This window comes from Camelus bactrianus, chromosome 11 (assembly GCF_048773025.1).
Source record: "Camelus bactrianus isolate YW-2024 breed Bactrian camel chromosome 11, ASM4877302v1, whole genome shotgun sequence".
In the NCBI taxonomy this organism is placed as follows: Eukaryota; Metazoa; Chordata; class Mammalia; order Artiodactyla; family Camelidae; genus Camelus; species Camelus bactrianus.
In genome coordinates, this window is record NC_133549.1 from 32,129,732 (window position 1) to 32,148,051 (window position 18,320).

Sequence of the window (18,320 nt, forward strand, 5' to 3'; positions counted from 1 at the left end):
CTCGTCGACTCCTCCTGTGGGTCCTTGGGGGGGCCAATATCTTCCCTACCTTACAGATCATCCCAACTCACCAGTGAGGGAACCAGAGCTCACATGCCAGCCTGTGATCCCTCTTCGAAGCCATCTCTTGGTGCAATTAAAGAAGAAGAAGAAAAAAATGTGTATTCAAAAGCAACCTTGAACCTGATCCAAGTTTCATCATCAGAAAAAGAAGATAATGTCTATAGTCACAAAACAGAAATTGTAACAAAGCACTGAACTGAAGATTTATAACTCCCCTTCAATTAGAAAGGGAATGGAAGGTAAGAGAAATGATCCAAACGCAAAAGACGGGCATAGCAGACTTTGGAATTAGGCATTTTATTTAGCTCATCAAATAATACAAGTTAGTTAAGGAAATAACAATCAAGACATACTACTCGTACTAACGATATGTAGAACCACATTTCCAAGAAATCTAATGAAAATAAATTATTATGTGGAATACGGCAAATAAATAGATTTTTACAAAAAAATAACTCTGTGAATACTAGAGAGAGAGAAAAAAAATGTGAGGTTTCGAGAAGGAGGCTTGTGGAGCTGCGGGAAGTTGAAACTTGAAACTAATTCCTGAATGAGATGTAAGAAACAGCGGTGCATTAATGAAAATTAGCAACAGACACTTGAACTCCTTTTCCTCATCCCCTTGGTTTTAGGAGTGATTTCTCCCCATCCCCGAGACGGGCTTCGAGCATGGCTCCTGGCACCCACCGTCTAAGTGATCCAGATAATGTAATCACAGCATCATTAGGAACCATGAAATTGCAATTCCTCGGGGAAGGAGCGCTATCACTCAGTTACACAGAGAAGAGCGATTAATTAGCAGATCTCAGTTTAAAGTGACTATGTACTACACGGGTTCTAATCCCACTCCGGAGCAGCTCGCAGGCCTAATGAATTATCTGGAGGAAGTTGAACTGGAGCCAGAAGACATCACTCAAAATGTGATAATAAGTGAAATAAGATAAACTTAAAAAAAAAAAAACCCCAAACTTTAAAATGATAGGCAGATCACCCACTCTCAAGGAAAAGCCGTAAAAGAAGGCAGAGGCGGGGGTGGGGGTGGTCATCTAATTTTTCCTCTCTCCTGAAATGACACTGTTGAGTGTGAGCTTTATTCTTTGGACTCCGACTGAGGCAACTTGATCTAACACTCATTCATGCATTCACTCACTCCATAAATGTTATCTTAAAGTGACAGTACTTTCACAGAATACGGCAGGACCCATTCCACCCTTGGACAGTTGAGTCCTCAAACATCAGGCAAGGCAGACTGGACGCTGCACTTCGAACCCCGAGTGATGATAGCTTTGGAAACAATTCTGAAATTGGGATCTCTTCCCCCGGCAGTGTAATGGGAAGCAGGATTGTTACCATTCTTAAGATGCTCCCTCAACCCAAACCCGGTTGGGTACCCAGCCTCCTTGGTGCTGCTGCTGAGCTTCCTACCAGGCTCTGACATCCTGGGTCTCACTGGATACAGGACGGATGGGGGCACAGATCAGTAAGTGGTCTTTGCACAGTTAGGCTCAGCTTTGGGCTGGCTGATATCTTTCCACTCCACAACTTGCTTGGATTCCAAATTCAATCTCTCTGGGCACAGAGGCCTCTATTCTGTACTTATGGGGGGAGGTTAGACTGGGGCTTCAGTTCTAGGACATAATACCTGGGGAGAACCCCTGGGAGAGAGACTGGCTTGTCAATGGTGGTGAAACCCACATGATGGGGGCTGAACTCCCGTTTAAGAAAGAAGGACTGTGGCTCCAAGGCCTGGGATTGGCACCACACTCTGGTTTCTAAATCTCCTTCATGGATTTTATCCAAGTGCACGTTCCTAATGTGTCCATGAGCAAGGGCGGGAAGCACAACCTAATGGCCTGGTTTCCTGATAGGGAAATGGGTGCCCGAGAGGGACAGTGACTCATCCAGGTGGGACTGGCTCCGTAATTTGCAAGATCCAGAGCAGAACAAAAATGTGGAGCCCCTCATTCAGAAAGCAAAGGGGAAAGTGCTGTCTTCTTTCTTCCCTGGTCTTTCTCTCTCTCAACTTCTTCTGGTGTTTAAAAATTTCTACTTACTGTCCTTCAAAAGTAAATCAAAAATTTAAATTATTGGCACAAATGGTACCATTCACTTTTATACCGCACAGTTTTAAGGGCAAAATCGGAATATTTCACACGTGTGCGGAATCGCCAAAGTTGTGCACTGTATTTCGTGGCTCTCAAGAGTTTAACTTGCACCGACCAGAAAAGACAAATGCAGCTGAGGACGATGAGCCCCGTGGTGCAGAGGCCAACACTGCTAAGGAGGCCAGTGTCTCCGTGGGAGCTGGTTGAAGTTGTGTTTCCTCAGGCAGAAGGGAAAAGCCAGACCAGAGGCTGAAGACCTGACATCCACCCCAGCCCTGTCACCGACTTGCTGGGTGATCTTGAGCAAGTGTCATCCCCTCTCTGAGCTGCATTTCTCCATCAGGTTGGTCTAAATGGCCCCTAAAGCTCGCACAGTGTGAGGGCTCCATGAATCTGAGCTCAGTTTGGCTATTGCCATCCAAACTGTCACCAAGGCAGCCAGCACAGAGCTCAGGGGCTGCCGACCCACGTTTCCTCATTTCAAGACCCTTCCCTTAGCTCCATGTGTCTCATCTCCCATCACAAAGGAGCTCAGGGAGGCCCATCCGGAAGCCGGGATGCCCAATCGCCCAGACATCAAAGTGTCTCCACTGTCTGGGGTAGGGGGGGTGATGCAGGTGGAGGGAGGTGACCAACTCACCCACGTGCCCAAATCGGAATTCTGCTTCTATTTTCCCCTTTCCGCATGGGGGGCAGAGAGAGGAGAAGAAGGAGAGACAAGCCTTTGAAAAACGTCGCCTGCTCCATTTGCTCAGCCAGGCCACACTCCCGTGGTGCACCTCTTAGCCACTCGGCAACTTTTCCCCTTTTATGATATTTTGGGTTTCCGATTGCCTGCTAAGTCAAACCTTTATCATTTAATAAGCAGGAAAAAAAGAAAGAAAGAAAGAAACGCCTCCAAATCAGGCCCAGGCTAAACCGTCCCCATTCCTGTCCCCTGCCTCTCCTGGGCTGGTCCTGAACAAGGGGCCAGTGCTGATGGGGACTCTCCGCCTGCAGGCAGGTGTCAGCCCTACTCCTGCTGCAGTGGGGCAATTCGTGGAGATGGGCTTCAATCTCAGGGGCAGCAATGGGAAGCAGCAGAGGCAGGGGCGTCACAATGTGATTTCCAGGCACCTGAGATCAGAGCGCAAGTCAAGACCCCAGGTGTGAACACAGCTTTCTGACCTCCGGGCCCACGGCTGTGGGATTATTCCCTGTGTTCTTATCTGTTTTCTTGACCATGTGTCCTCAGGGCCTGGAACATAGTAGATGCTCAATAAATATTTATTGATTAGACGATTCGATCTAATTATAGCTCTCATGCTTCAAACAGGGGAAGGTTTGATTATTTAGAAGAGTTGTTGGGGGCAATACTGAGCACATGGCAGCCATCTAGCTCTCCTGGCTCTGTGATTTCTCGGGAGGGGTGGGCTTGGATGAAGAGGAGACAGAAATGAGGCAGAGACACGGAGGGTGTCAGTGTCCCGCTGTGCCAAGACCCCTGGATGGAGCAGTGTGGGAAAGGTCTGCAGGAAAGGTTTTCAGGGCAGAAGTGATCCATCTGGGCTCCTCCCCAAATGTCAAGTTGAGCACCACAGTGCCCTTGGCCGCCTGTCACCCCTCAGTAGGACCCAGACAGGAAGCTGGAGCAGCTTGGCTGGACCCCAAGGTCAACTGCGCTACCCCCACCCCACCTTCTTGCTCTGTCATCCTTCTTAGCAAGGGCACTGCTGTGGGAGAGGCCAGAGGACCCTCAACCAGTCACCTCTCCTTGGCAGAGCCCACGTGTTCTCGGAAGCCCCGTGTCTGCCTGAGCAGCTGGGGGCCCTGGCCAGGTGTGTGGGGGCTTCCAGGGTAAAGCTGTGTCCTGGTAACCCACCATCACCCCGAAGGGCAGCTGATGCCAGAAGAAGTCTCCAGGGAGCTGGTCCCAGGGAACCAAGGCCCCCACCCCTTCCCCTTCCTCCAAAGACTGCTAACTGCTCCCTCATGTGGTGAGTCACTCCTCCCCCAAACCCAAAATCTCCCTCAGGAAAGGGTCAGGCAGTTCCCTCAGAGGGATCACTCACTGGCTGATGAAGCCACCTAGGGGAACATGAATCCCCGAGGTTCAAGGTCAGTAACCAAGGGAGGGAGTCTGTAAAGGTGGGATTTCGGGTGTTTACCAGCCAGGAGGGGTCACCATGCAGGGTCCTGGCTGACCTGACAATTGTACACCCTTCAGAGGGCCAAGGCCTCGGCTACTTCCTGTGTCCAGAAAAGAAGCGAACAAGGGAAGGGAACAGTGTTGCGGAGCCTCGGGGGGTGGGACTGGCAGGCCTCGGTCCCTGCCTCTACCTGCCTACGGCCTATGCTTCTCCACTGAATCTAACAGCACTTCCGACCCCAAGGAGGTGAGGGCTTCTAGCCACATTCTCAGCTCCGCTCCCTCTGATGTTGTAAGACAGGGACAATTAAGAGGAAAATGCAGTACCGCATGCCAAAGTGCCGGGCCCAATGGTGGGCATACAGCAGGCCTCCGTAAGTGTCAGCTGAGGGCGCCTCTGTGGCCCGGGTCTTTGGCAGAACCTTCCAGAGAGAAGCTGAAGCCCGAGGATGTGTTCGTTCTCAACTCTGTGGGGCCTCGTCATGCAAAAAACATTTCTCTCCAACTCAGGTACTTTTCCCCGACAACATAAGTGAAAAACAAAAAAGTTGAGGCAACAAAGTGGCTGGAGAAGGGCCTCGGCTCCCCCTGGTCCTGTCCCCTCCTGAGCACACCTGGGGGAGGCTGGGGGCGGGGCGGGGGGGGGCGGGCTGCGCTGAGCGGGGCGTCCTGCCCCCAGGAAAACTCCAGGCAGCTCTCAGCAGAGCAGCATGTGCAGCCGATCAATACGGGCTTCGGGCCGCTGAGCTATTATTCACGCCAAAGGGCCTTGTTTGGATGAACGGAAGGAGGGGTGCAGGAGTTCAGAGAATCACAGGCCGGAGCGCTGCTTCTCGGCACCTCCCCCTCTCTCTGTGATGCCCTCGTTATTTATGTAGCGCGAGTAACGAGGTGATTCAGGAGAAGTGCTCTCCCCACAGCATGCTGGGAGCCCACGAGGCTCAGCAACTGAGGTTGAGTGTGATTCGGGCTGGGGTCCTGGGCAACATGAGCCCTGCCTTTCCTCTCCTCTGGCTGCTTCTGAAGGAGGGCAATGACAGGCTTGGGGTGGCACAAAGTGGGGCCTACTTGCCTGCCCCCCTCCCTCTCGGCTATTCCCCGGGAAAGCCCCCCCAACCATCTCTTGTCCCCTGGTGCTGGGGATCCACCCTTAACCTGCACACCGTCTGTTCCTTACCTCCTTATATACTCCCAACCTCATACATTCCTGTCCTGCCATCTTGGTTTTCCCCCATCATCTTGGGAGCCCCACCATCTCAGTTTCCCCCCATCATCTTGGGTCCCCCACCATCTTGTTTTTGCCCTACTTGCCTATGGTAAGCCAGCTCTGGAACGTTCACCTCGTTACTAACCTGGAATCCTAATGAACCTGGGCAGTCTCTCTCAGCACTCCCCATGTCTTCCCTCCTCCACAACAGGAGAGGACATTGACCCTCCTGTTGGAATGGCTGCATCACTGTTTTCAGGACCCTGTATCCAGCCTTGGCTCCAATCACACATGCTATTTTCCTGTCTGCATTTGGCTGCTCTTCGTTACCGTCAGTGTCTCCCTTCTTGGGCGCAGTATCTGTGGCTTTAAGAACTTTTCTGGGCTGACTGTGTCCAGTCACCTGCCCCATTCTGAAAAGGCTGACATCTTGTCTAAGAGCCACCTAACTAGTCGCATAATGAGGGCGGCTTCTCGCAGATGCCACTGGTTTGTGTCCAACGGGCTGTAGGCAGAGTGAAGCCATATAAACCAAAGTGTTTCCTGGGGTTCAGTTTAAGGTTAGTGAGTTACAGCACAGAGTGGGATCATATTTGAGGGCTGGCGTCACGCCTCAGGCAGTACCCTCGACCAGTGTCTCTGGGAGTCGCACTGGAGGTGTGGCTCACCACAGAGCCGTCCTTCCTTCTGGAAGAATGATTCTGGGCAAGCCTTTTGCTGAGATGTGGAGTCCATTCCAAAGGTGGCAAATTGTCATGTGGCTAATTTGGAGTGGACTGAAACGGAGGCTTGAGACCCCTCACACCCCAGTGTGTCTGCCATTTCTAAGGCCACAGTGATTGATGAGGCTTGAGGCCAGGCCTCCCCTGGCTCACACCTGCTGGACTGGCCCCTCCTGTGCGTCCTGAAGGGCTGTCTGTCCTTAGTGAGTGATGCTGAGAGATGCTGTGCTGGACAAGGAACGTGTACCATCTCTCCCCTTCATCTATGGAGTAGCTGCCCAAGGGGCCTGGTCTCTCTGGGGATGGGTAGGTGGGAGTAGAAAGGGGCTGGGAGAAAAGTGCTCCCCATTCCCTGATATTGTCCTGCACTCCTCAGCCCTGAAGTGCCCATGAGCCAGGTTTCTAAGAATGGCTTCCAAGCTTATATGAACTCATTGAATCAAATAGGATGACGAGACGCAGTGACAGGATGGACGATGCCACTGACTTCTGACTCAGGAGGAGGATGATGAAGGAACTTTTCCCCTCAAGCTCACAGCCCATGGAAAAGCCAATCATTTCACCAATGGCAAGTCACAGAAAGGACAAGACGTGGAAGGTCAGTCCCAGGAAAGCGCTGTTTCTGTTGTCTGCTAGGGAAGCACTGTTTGCAACGGGCTCGTTGACTACACAGAGATGGCCCAGACGCTCCTCCATCACACCCTCCCAGCACCAGCGGACGGACACACAAGTGTTCCTTTGAGAAGTCCCTACTTACTTTTCCTCCAGACCACGGTCCTCCAACCACACACTCAGCTAAAGGGGGAGGCAAGTGGACCAGAGATGGGACACTAGGAGCAGTTCCTTGGAAACCAGCCCCAGCCACAACCAACCGAGTCCTTGGCTCTGCATACACATCTCTCCCAGGAAAGCCATGTCCACTCCCAAGCACCGGGAGCCCCACTTGGCTGGCAGTTCAAACCAAAGAGATGAGGAAATCATTGCTGGTGGTTAATTCTTAACTATGTAGACAAATGGCTATAAATATTTATGATGGGAAATTTCATTATCTAAAAACTCTGCTCAAATTTCCGGCTAACTCCATGAAGAATGCCTGCTGAACAGGTTGCAAATTAAGAACAATTATTTTTCTCTTCTGCATTTGAATGGGACTTACAGCTAAAGTCATTTAAAGGGGTTAACACCAGCCTTAATTAAATATTAAAGTGTGCCTGTACCTGCTGGTATTGTTGCCCCTTCGAATAAGACATAACCTATTTTTGACAAGTTTTCATCTTTCTCTGTGGAAGACGCTACATGAAACCAAATCAGTGGCAAAGAGGAGAGTAATGAATAATCTATTTCATATTCCAACAGTACCCAGAGCTTGGAGTGGAAAAATATTCAGTCGGATGATGGCAAGAGGCTGCTGGGGTACCACATGACACAGCTAATGTTTAAATAATAATAATAAAAAAAAGCGATAAACAAATCATTAGCCCTTAACAGTTGTTTAATGCAATTTGTTAATGAACGTAATGGTGGGGACTAATAATGAAAGAAAATAAAAACGTCTAAACAGGCTCCAAGTTGCTGGCGATGCGCAATTATTTCCTTGTCAAGTTTTTATGATTTAATGAGCCCCTCTGGGACTGACGGCTGTCAGTCAGTCGTGACTTTTTGACACCATTACAACTTCAAATACAGCAGCAGGCAGGCTGTTTTCCTCGGATTTGAAATACTGAAATGATCTGACAGTTTTAAAGAAAAGATGTGCAAAAAAAGAAAGAAAGAAAGAAAAAGGAGAGAGGGGAGGACGAGAAAGACAGTTGCTTTCCTTTCTTTTTTTTCTCCCCACCTCCCTTCGTCTATGGAGTAGATAATCTCTGGATGCTGTTTGGTAATGAAAATCCAATCACTGAGGTCATTATCTGATGAGGTTTTTGGAACAGGCAGGCTTTTTTCCCCCTCTTTATTTCTTTACTTAATGATAACCCTCAATGGGCTTGCCCCGCATGGGACGGCCAGAGCCGCACAATTTTGTTCACCATTAATTTCAGCCTTTGAAGCTCAGGGCTCAGAAGCAGTAGCAAAGCAAACCCCCCACCAAGCTAGTTCCAAAATAAGACAATCCAGCCTGCCTTAAACAGAATAGCAAATGGCCTCCCAGCCCCAGCCTGACAGCTGACGTCAAGCCCGCTGCATTTGCCGGCATTCGTCTTCAACGTGGAACATTTAAAACTCTTTACAACTTAAGAGACTTTAATTAAATTGCTTTTGATTCTGGAGTGGGGCAGCATCCGCTTTATTTATTCTGCCAGGGCAACTGTTTAGTCTGCATGAATTTTATATGGCAAGGGCTTCCACCTTCCTCTTCCTCCTCCGAGTCCTGTCTTCCACCCCTCACCCTCCCCGTCACACAGAATTTTTAACAAAGGCTCCTGACTTTAGAGATAGTCATCAATTGAAGTCTACATAGTAAGTTCCTAGAACCTTCACAGTTCTATGAACTGCTTCGAATTGGGGGGCTTTCTTCCTTCCCTAGGGGAGCAGGAAAGGAGGGCAAACAATTTACCTCCCTTGGGGCTCCTTCGAGTCTGTCCGGCAGCATCCGGGGCAGCCAGGCGGGAACCCGGGGGGCCTTCACACCCACTTCCTGCAAAACCCTCACTCTGCCAGTCTAGGGGGTCACTCTCGAGGTGGATCTGATGAGGCTGTTAGGCCAAGGGTTATCTGTTCATATTCGTCCCACAGTCAAGGTTGAATTGGGGCAAAATCTCAGGCAAGAGCTGATAAAGAGATAGAACCCCGTAGAAGCAGTCATTAAGCGGGGAGCGATGTACTCCCTCCTCATTTCCTCTACTTCCACATGAACGCCAGGTGTTAGTGAAATATTTAGAAGCCAGCAAGTTTAGATGGTCAGATCAGCCTGGCCCGCCAGGTGGCCTTGGGAAGAGTCTGGAGGCGTGAGGTGTAGCTGGGTCTCCGATTGTGCACTTGAACTAAGATCAACAGTTTCGAAGGAAGCCACCAGAGAGGCTGGCAGAACACTTCCCCACCGTTAGTTTCAGAACGAGGAGGAGACTACTTGTTTCCTTGCTTTTAATAGTTTCTTCGATGTGTTTAGCACGTACGGAATTCCATTATCAGAATAAAAGATTCTTGCTGAGATCGATCCCTTAAGCTGATAGGGAAATTAGCACGGCCTCCCCACTCCCTTGCTGGCCTACTTGGCTCTGCCCAGATCCCACACCAGCCCTGCGATGTAAAGGCTGCAGCATTATTTACAAAATCCTAAATGATTTATCTGAACACATGCAGGCCCTAGCCTGTTTCGATGAGCACAATTTCTCTGGTGGATTTTGCCATCCTGAATTTCCTCTCTAAATCGTAATGGTTCTCTTCTGAGTTGGGAAAAAAAATCCAGTGCAGCATTCAGGTGCTCTCCATCAATGGGCACAGGTGGTTAGCATTTTTTATGAAGGGAACAGGTTGGCTTTCCAAGGCTTCAAAGCTTCCAATTATATTCCAAAGATAGAAAGGACCCTGGAAGTGCCTATGAAGTCTTAAGAAGAAATACATTTTGCTTTATGACCAGGGGGAGAATGACCTTGACTTGGGCAAAACTTGAAGCCTGATCATAAATGGACTCATTCTGAACACAATTCCCGGTTACCTCGTACAGAGAGAAACCAAAGGAAATCACAGAGCACGTGAGAAGTTTGAACACACGGTGAATTCAGGAGGGCTGCGCCAACATTTGCACAGCAAATGCCCAAGCCGTCCTTTTGTAACACGCAGCAATCCCTTAATCTTTGAAAGGAGGTTAGTGGACCTTTTCCATCAAGTTTATTTCTGGTGGCTCAGCCTATAAGACTCAACGTATCGATAATCCCATTTGACATTTTGCACTGATGGAGTCATGTCCTTGTGCTTCCTGAAATACTCCTGTTCTCTTTACATGCTGGAGTGGGCGTGGAGAGAACCCTGTCAGACCTTCTGCATGTATGAGGTCTGCTTTGGGCGGTGCAAATATGAAGACCGAAAGGATACAGAGGTGCTTGCACAGATCAGGGGAGAGCAGGTCACACAATTAAATAGCATGCCGGAGCTCAATCTGCCAGCAGATTCTGGGGAGTATGGGGGTTTTGGAAGGCTGGGACATCTTTCTTGTAGCCAGGAATCAAAGTTGTGAAAAGTGGATATTGGGTAGGCTCAGCAAAAAAATACTTTAGAGTTAAAAAAAATATGCATAGAAAGACAGGGAAAGTGCTAAGTCAATTTCCGGCACAACCGATGCTAAATATCCACCTTTACGATGAGCGCACGCAGGCAGGTTGACCATGGTCATCACGCCTGGGTAGGAACAGGTCTGGTCACTGCTCTGGCCCTTGCTTTTCTCTGCATTTTTTTTTATCCTCACACATCACAGAAGGGCTGTTCAGTGACAAGAGGTGTGTGACAAACAGCACAGCCCATCAGAAGATCCCTTGACTGACAGATCATGGCCTCTCCCAAACCATGACCCCTGACAGGTCCACAGGGCAAGCAAGAATGTCTCCAAGGCTATTTTGGTCAGTAGATGAAATTACCAAAAGACAAATAAACATTTGCCTTTCCCTATAAAAAAAAAAATCTGGGTGAAGACAAATCTAGAAAAGGAAACCAACCCACATGCAAACAGGAATAGAAAATATTTTTACACTCTTTGCCCTTCAGCTGAACAGCGGTGAGTGCACACGGGGGTCATTCAGGGCCTGTCAGTGCAAAAGAATGATTCATGTGACCATTTTGTCTTAATTACTCAGAACGAGCCGTTCTTGCTGTTTATCAGGGAAGAGCAGATACATCAGTGTCTCCTGACCGAGAAAGTGATCGCCATCAGGATGGTGATGACCAGGACGACAGCCAGGATGACGATCAGGATGCGGTTCTGGATGATTCTAGGAGAGAGCAAAGGAAGAAAAACAATTCACATGGATAAACAGAGGACACGGTCGCAAAGATCAGCCAAGACAAAGTTGGCGAATCAGATGGAGGCTTTGCATCGCAGGTAGGGGTGGGGAACCCCGTGTGGGGGGTGTGCGTGACACCATGCAGCTTTGTGGTTCTACAAATGATCCATCAGCAAACGAACGACCCCACAGTGACTGCCACGCGGCACCCAGAGAAAGGCTTACTGCGGAGCCACAGCGAATCAGATGACTTTCTGGTCTCTGAGTACCATGTAGTAATTGTTAAGCGATCAAGGGCCCCATGCGAGCTTCTCTTCTTAATTTAACATGTTAGACAAGCCTCTTTTTTTTGCAGTGTTTCCCATGAAAGTGAGAGACTCCAAGGAAACATATGTCAGTAAGGTACTTACCTGTACAAAAATACCCAGGGAAAAGTAAAAGACTTAGGAAGAAAAGGACAGGATTAAGAAGCAAGTGTCAAACTTGCAGCTCAGGCTGTGAAACCATCATCTGTCACTGGGGCTTGCGTTCCGCTACGCGAGGAGGAAACGTCACATGTGCTCCGTGGCAAAAAAAAAAAAAAAAAAAAAAAAAGATGGAAATGAGAAATAATACAAAATACCCAGGTGGTTCGTGGGCTTTGGTTGATGGACCCTCACCTCTAGGGATTCCAAACCCTTCTGCTCTGGCTCTGCCAGATGCGGAAGGGGAACTGGGAACTCAGAAGGAGAACCAGAGTGGAGACGCGCGCTCCGGGATGTCAGCAGAGGGCTTCTGATGAAGCTGTTTCATAATTTGCTACCTCGTTCTGAGAAAAGAGGTCGGACATCAGGCAAGGCAAGCTAGATCCAACGGCCTCACCCACTCCGGCCCCCACAGGACCAACCACACAGAAACAGAGGCAGAGTCCACCCAGCTGAGACCCCACAGCAAACCCCATCTGCCCATCCTCCAAATACCAAGCAGGAGAAGGTCTGCTGATGGGGCCTTCCACAGGAGGAGCTCAGAGGGACCAGCCAGGCCCCCAGTTGACCAGAGACCCCACCCTCCTGCTTCATATCTTTGAGAAGAAACCTTTGCAGGGTGTTCGCAGCTTTTCCCAGCTTCTGGGTGAGTTTCTTTCTTGGAGGGATGACAACATCCTCATGGTGTCAGTCGGATTCTTCCTGCCCACCCCCTTCTTCCCCAAACCTAAATGGATGGATGGAGCCAGTCATATCAGACAAGCCCACTCCCTGGTGGCCCCCCTGGAACGACTAGCTCCCCCTCATCCTGACAGGTTACAAAATGATCACATTTGCTGACACGTCTTCCGCAAAACTGCTTTAGTGCCTGTGTCCACTTTCCTCGAAGGAGATGAATGATCCGCTCGGTCCTCATTTATCACGTAAGGCTCAGCTAAGATCTGTCTTGTTTGTTTCTTCCCTTTCCCACTAGAAAGGCGGTGCCCTGACATTAATTCTTCTGCGATGACAGCTAATTCAGACTTAACAGACCATATTTACTCAGGAGCCGGGAAGATTCTCTGTCCCCAGAATAAATAAAAACGGGACTTCACGGCTTGTTAAAGTGAGGCTAATTACGAACACTGATTGGTGCCACTTGGTGGCTTGATTTAAAACCCAAATTGATTTTTGACCCTTTTCTCTGGAAGGGGCAGAAGTCTTCAGCACAGCCCTACACATCCCGTTTGCCCAAGTCACTGTCAAAATCTCTGTTTACCACAGTCTCCCGCATCAGCCTTGCAAAGGAAATCAGCAAAATTGAAACTCTGCAGTGAAGCACATTAAAAGCATGAAAATTCTTTAAAATTCTGCCTTAAGTAATATACAGTAGTGTGTCTCTGTGTTGACAACCATTTTATTTGTGGGTTGAGGGCCCCAAGGCATCCATGATGCTAATTTATAAAGGATTAACTGTGGGTGTTACTTGTTTAATCTGAAGCACGGTTAGAAAAAGGAACGCACAGGAATCCCTAAGTCCTCAGCTCTTCTGGTCCTTCCCCTCACCTCAAGGCAAAGAGGAGTGGGTTTCACCCATGATCTTTCCCAACAGCCTGTATCTTTAACTCACTCAGCACACACACACACCTGATCCCAAGAAGGACACCGCTGGGTCCCAGATATTCAGAAAGACCTTGGTGCGGCCGCAGAGCCAGGAGCCTTCCCGTCTCCAGCCCCAGCTAGTGGCAGGGCTCCTGGCACATAGGCTCCCAGGAGGACTGTCCAAAGGATGACAATGAAAGAACGCAGCCCCGGGAATTGTAATCATTCTATTCGAGGGAGAGTGGAAAAGAAATCTGTACGAATTTAATTGGTAGGAAAATCTCAGGGAGTCTGCGTAGAAAAGGCTGAAATTAAAAGCTGATATAAGCCCCCCAAAGATGGAACACTGGACACTGCCTTCTCACGGCAGCTCTGGGCCTTCTCCCCGAAGCTAGGAGAAGGAATGGTCCGCATGGAACTGAGGCATGTGCTGGCGATGGAGGAGGTCGGCAGGAGACAAACCAAAGGCTGGGAGACATCTGGGACGAAGGGTGTAGAAGGGCAAAACAAACAATCAAACAAAACCCCAAAAGGCTGGAGTTGATAGAATTGGATGTAAGTTTGATTCTGGTCAGAACACCAACCCAGCTTTGGATCTCAAAGCTGTCGGGCAGATACTGTGCCTCCAAGGACCAGAGAAGTGAGCTTTTGGGTCCCTTGAGTAGACAAGACTGAGCCAGCCTGGAGGGGGAAACAAAGGCTGGTATTGGTGCACCCATCTGTGAGGAGGCCTGGAGTACAGTCACAGCCAGGGGCAGCTGGCAGGTATGACTGTAGGCAAAGCAGAAAGGAATGCAGAGCCCAGAGAGAATCAGAACCACAAGCCGGGAAGCTGGGTTCCCAGCTAGTGAGACTGAGTAGGAACTTTGGGGGAAGCCCAAAGGAACTTCCATCTAACTTTGGACAGGGTTGGGGGGTGGGGGGAGGCTTTAAATTCAACTAGGTCTGCAGCAAGCAGTCTTAATCTCCCTTTTGAAAATGCAAAGTGTGTTTACCCAGTAAATAATTTAAGAAAGAATATACACTTGAAAGAAGACATCCATTGAAACAGCCAGGCTAAATTGCCTCCAGGCAAAAACTTGTGCATTTGCATGCTGCATTCTATTAAGTGAGCTCGCTGTGGCTTTAAAAGAATGCAGAGCCAAATTAAAAGGAATGTGGGCCCGAAACATCAAGGATTCTCCAAGTTTACATTATGAATCACAGTGCTGTTGATACAAGATGAATTAACCATTTACTTTGAGGCTGAACTCACAAAGTACTATTGAAAATACTGATCCCCGTGTGGAACCCAGGGAGCGGCTAATCTTTCCATTGCCAGTCTCCTCCCCCTCTGGAAACAAGCTCCTGCGTGTGGCAGCCGGAATCAGAGAAGACTGGTTAAAGGGAAGGAGGCAGGCGAGGCACCTGGCGCAGCTCTCTGCTCCGGCTTGAGGAACCCAGGAATTCCACCGTAGCAGGCACTTCCACATCCCTCGGTGTCCAGCCCTCCTCTAATTCTGGGCACAGACTGCACTCACCTGTCCCTTGCCGTTAGGCGTGGCCATGTTCTAGTCAATGGAAGGTGAGCAAAAGAGCTGGGTGTCACTTCCATCCATGTGGAGGCATTTAACTTCCAGGGTCTGAGTCTCCAGCTGGCTCTTCCCTCCCTGTTCTGATCCAGGGGGCTGTCCATTCCAGGAGTGCAGTTACAGGATGGTGGAGACTCCTCCTGCCTGAATCCCTGAGTCATCACATGGAGGACCATCGCCCTAGAGGCTCACCCAGGCTCACAGTGCACTTGTGTTAAGCCAATGAGGTTTGGGGGTTCTTTGTACTGCGGGATAACATAGGCTATCCTAAGTGATGCACTACTGCCTCCCTTCTCCTGCAAGATGGGGTGTCTGGCCAAGCCAAGTGAGGCTCTGGTTTAATGTATTCCAGAAGTCAAGGTATGATGAAGGCTGATATGACTTCTTTCTTTTAAGAACAGACTTTTTCCTCTTGGTTTTCCAGAGCTGGGATCCTCCTCTCTCCATACTTGGTCATAAGACTCATTACTGAAGACTCAGGAGCTTCTTCGAGCTGTAACCAATGCCAGGGTATGCCGATGAACACTTCAGCAAACTCAGCTGAGCATTCTGCTGTCCATGAAGAGCAGGTATATGCTGGCCTCATCCACTTCTCCATTCCAAACGTTGGATGCTACCCGTAGAGGGTCGGTGTGTTCCAGGCCCCTGGCCGCAGTGACTGGACCAGGAACAGGCATGTGAAAGGAGCCACTCCAGTAGAGTGAATGTCCAAAGCTCTGCTTGCAACATGAGGTCACCTGGACGTGTGGTGTGCAGATGTTGGCCTGGATCTGCTGCAGCTGTTTTGTTTCCATGAGGGAAGCCAGCCTAAGAAAGAAGCTGACCATGGGAGGAAAGCAGAGTGGAAGAAAGGGCAGAGAAATGGAATCTCAGTCCTGCAGACCTGGTGAACCTCCCTATCAGACATCCTTCTCTTGGACTTTCAGTTATATGAGAAAATAAATTATTTCTGAAGTCAGTTGGAGCCAAGTCTTCTGTTATTGGAGACCAAAAAGCATTTTTAGGTTGATTCACCCTGATTCCAAAACCAAGTCCTGGATCTTTGGCATATTTTCCCCACCTCTTCCAAGGAGAATTACCTGCCCACGCCCCTCTCTCACTTTTGTATTTCCCTATGCCTCTCTCTGACCACTGCACTTACGGCACAGTTTTATGATTTTCCGTTTCTGGGCAGGTTTCCCCGATAAAAAGTGGCCCTTCTGTGGTCTAAATCTCCTTCATCTTTTGTATTCCCAGTGCCTAATACACAGCTTGGCACAGACATCCTCCAAAAAAAGAAAGAAAGGAAAAAAGCTGGCTGAATGTACAAATGAGGGGCTCTACCTACAGGTGCTGCTCTGAAAGTTCATGTAGTCATCTTCCTGGTTTCTAAGGGTGCCTGCAGCCAAGTACAGCCTTAGGAGTTAGCTCTTAGCCACCCTCCCATTAAGCATGCCAGCGGTGTCTAAACCCCTTCACAAGCCTGCATTCATTAGCCGGAGAGTGCACGACACCCTACAGGTCAGCGCCCCGTCCTGCACACGCTTTCCCGCCTGGCCAGCCGGACCAGAATGATGATGCCCCACCTTTGGGGGCCGACAGAATAATAATAATTAGCAGGACATTTAGCAACCAGAAGAGCAGGGAGGGGAACTCTGTGTAAAGGAGCCTGGATCGTGTTTCTTTGGGAACTGTCTAAAAACAGGGACCAAGGGAAAGGCTCTTCCAGTCCTTCGTCCAATTCCACGTCAGTAGTTAGTACTCAGCAGCAAGAAATGAAAACAAGAGTAGGAGAAATGGTTCATTGTTATCAGCCTCTAATGAACTTTAATTTGAAGCATTCTTTCCAAAGCTGGGTACACGGTGGTCTGTGTGCTAGAGTTGTGGGGTTGTTATGCCCCCGATAATGCCCATCCAGGGTCTTCTAGGTCCTGGGTCTTTGGAGGAACGCCCAGCCTCACCCCAGGAATTCAGGTAGGGCTGCTCCCTGTCTCTGATTCCATCCGTGGACACAGGACCCGGGCAGGCCCAGCTAATTACAGCTCTCTAGCCCCTGCCCAACTACTTGTTCAGGAATTGGCATGCCACCCAAGCCAGATGGAGTCCCCTGGAGAGTCTTCCTGGAAAGTCAAGAAAAAGGTACTCTCTCTACTGGGAATGATCGTAGGGACAATGGAAGTGGGGCGGGTGCTGGGAGAGGCATTTTTTCTCACCACGCAGGAGGAGAAGCTGCCTGAAGGATGCCAACACAGAGGAACAGAGGGCCCAGAGATGATGAAAAAGATGAATTTCATTAAAAAAAAAAATTTGGGGGGGAGGTAATTAAGTTTATTTACTTATTTATTTTTAAACTGAGGATTGAACCCAAGACACTGTGCCTGCTAGGCAGGCACTCTACCACTGAGCTATACCCTGCCTACAAAAGATAGGTTCTTGAAGGCATTATTTGAGCCTGTGCTGTGCGTCTGAAGAGTCCCATTTAAACTCTCCAGTTATAGGAGCCAAACGACTCCCTTTTGCTTTGAGCAAATTTGGTGGGACTTCTCTCATTTTCAACCCTACCGCTTGTACTGAGTTACATAGCCACTCCCTCAGCCCCCTCACACCGCCCCAGACTCACGTCTACCTTAGAATGTGACCTCATTTGGAAACGGGGTCTTTGCAGGTGTAATTCATCAAGGATCCTGAGATAAAACCATCCTGGATGGAGGGTGGGCCCGAGATCCAATGGCCGGTGTCCCTATGAGAAGAGAGGACACAGACACAGGGAAGGAGGCCCCGTGAAGTCAGGAGCAGAGACTGGAGAGAGGCTGCCACAAGCCAAGGGACGCCTGGGGCCACCATGTGGGAAGAGGCCAGGAAGGATTCTTCCCTAGAGCCTTGGGAGGGAGCAGGGCCCTGTTGACACCTTGACTTCAGCCTTCAAGGCTCCAGCACTGCGACAGAGCACATTTCTGTTGTTCTAAGCCACCCAGCTTGTGGTGCTTCGTTACATCGGCCCCAGGACTCGGATACACAGAGTTCTCAGATCCAGACCAGGGTCTGAGATCTCGGCCTTTACCATGACTGGTCTCCACGTCTCCACCCTCTTGTCCTCCTGCGAGGACAGGCCAGGCCAGCCTGGCTCCCCGGAAGTCGTGCACACAGCCGTGGGGCCCACCATCTTCAGGAGCTGTTGGTTCCTTCATCTTAGAATGAGACTTCCCTTCGTGAACAGAGCAAGCGGTGGTGCAAAACCACGTGAGATGAGGGACCCGAGGGGGCATGTCCCACAGACTCCTGCCTCTGGGATAAGACATTTGAAACAGGAGGAAGGCCAGGTGTTACCTCTGGGCCATCACCCACCATTCATAGTCCATATTTGCCGACCTGAGTTTAGGAGTGGTCAGTTATCCATGAGTCCTGAGGGACGGGGACACAGGATGGCTGCATCTTCACAGGGGGAGAAATGAGGATGCTCTCAGCAAGGAACTGAGGAGGTGGGAGCCAGGGCCTGAGCCCCAGCACCTGGGGGCTAAGTCCTGAGTGAGGATGAGGAGTACTCCGTTTCCCAATTTCTGCTTAAT

At 49.6% G+C, this 18,320-nt stretch overlaps 1 protein-coding gene across 4 annotated transcripts in view; it reads right to left on the minus strand.

Moving 5' to 3' along the window:
* Positions 1-336: 336 nt before the first annotated feature.
* The window catches only part of VTI1A (vesicle transport through interaction with t-SNAREs 1A), a 341,670-nt gene continuing 323,686 nt past the window's right edge, over positions 337-18,320 (minus strand). For all 4 annotated transcript variants that reach the window (XM_010969812.3, XM_045506553.2, XM_010969811.3 and 1 more), the window contains one exon: positions 337-11,147. In XM_010969812.3, coding sequence (XP_010968114.1) covers positions 11,054-11,147 — 94 coding nt within the window. In that variant the 3' untranslated portion in view covers positions 337-11,053. The remainder of the gene's footprint in view (positions 11,148-18,320) is intronic.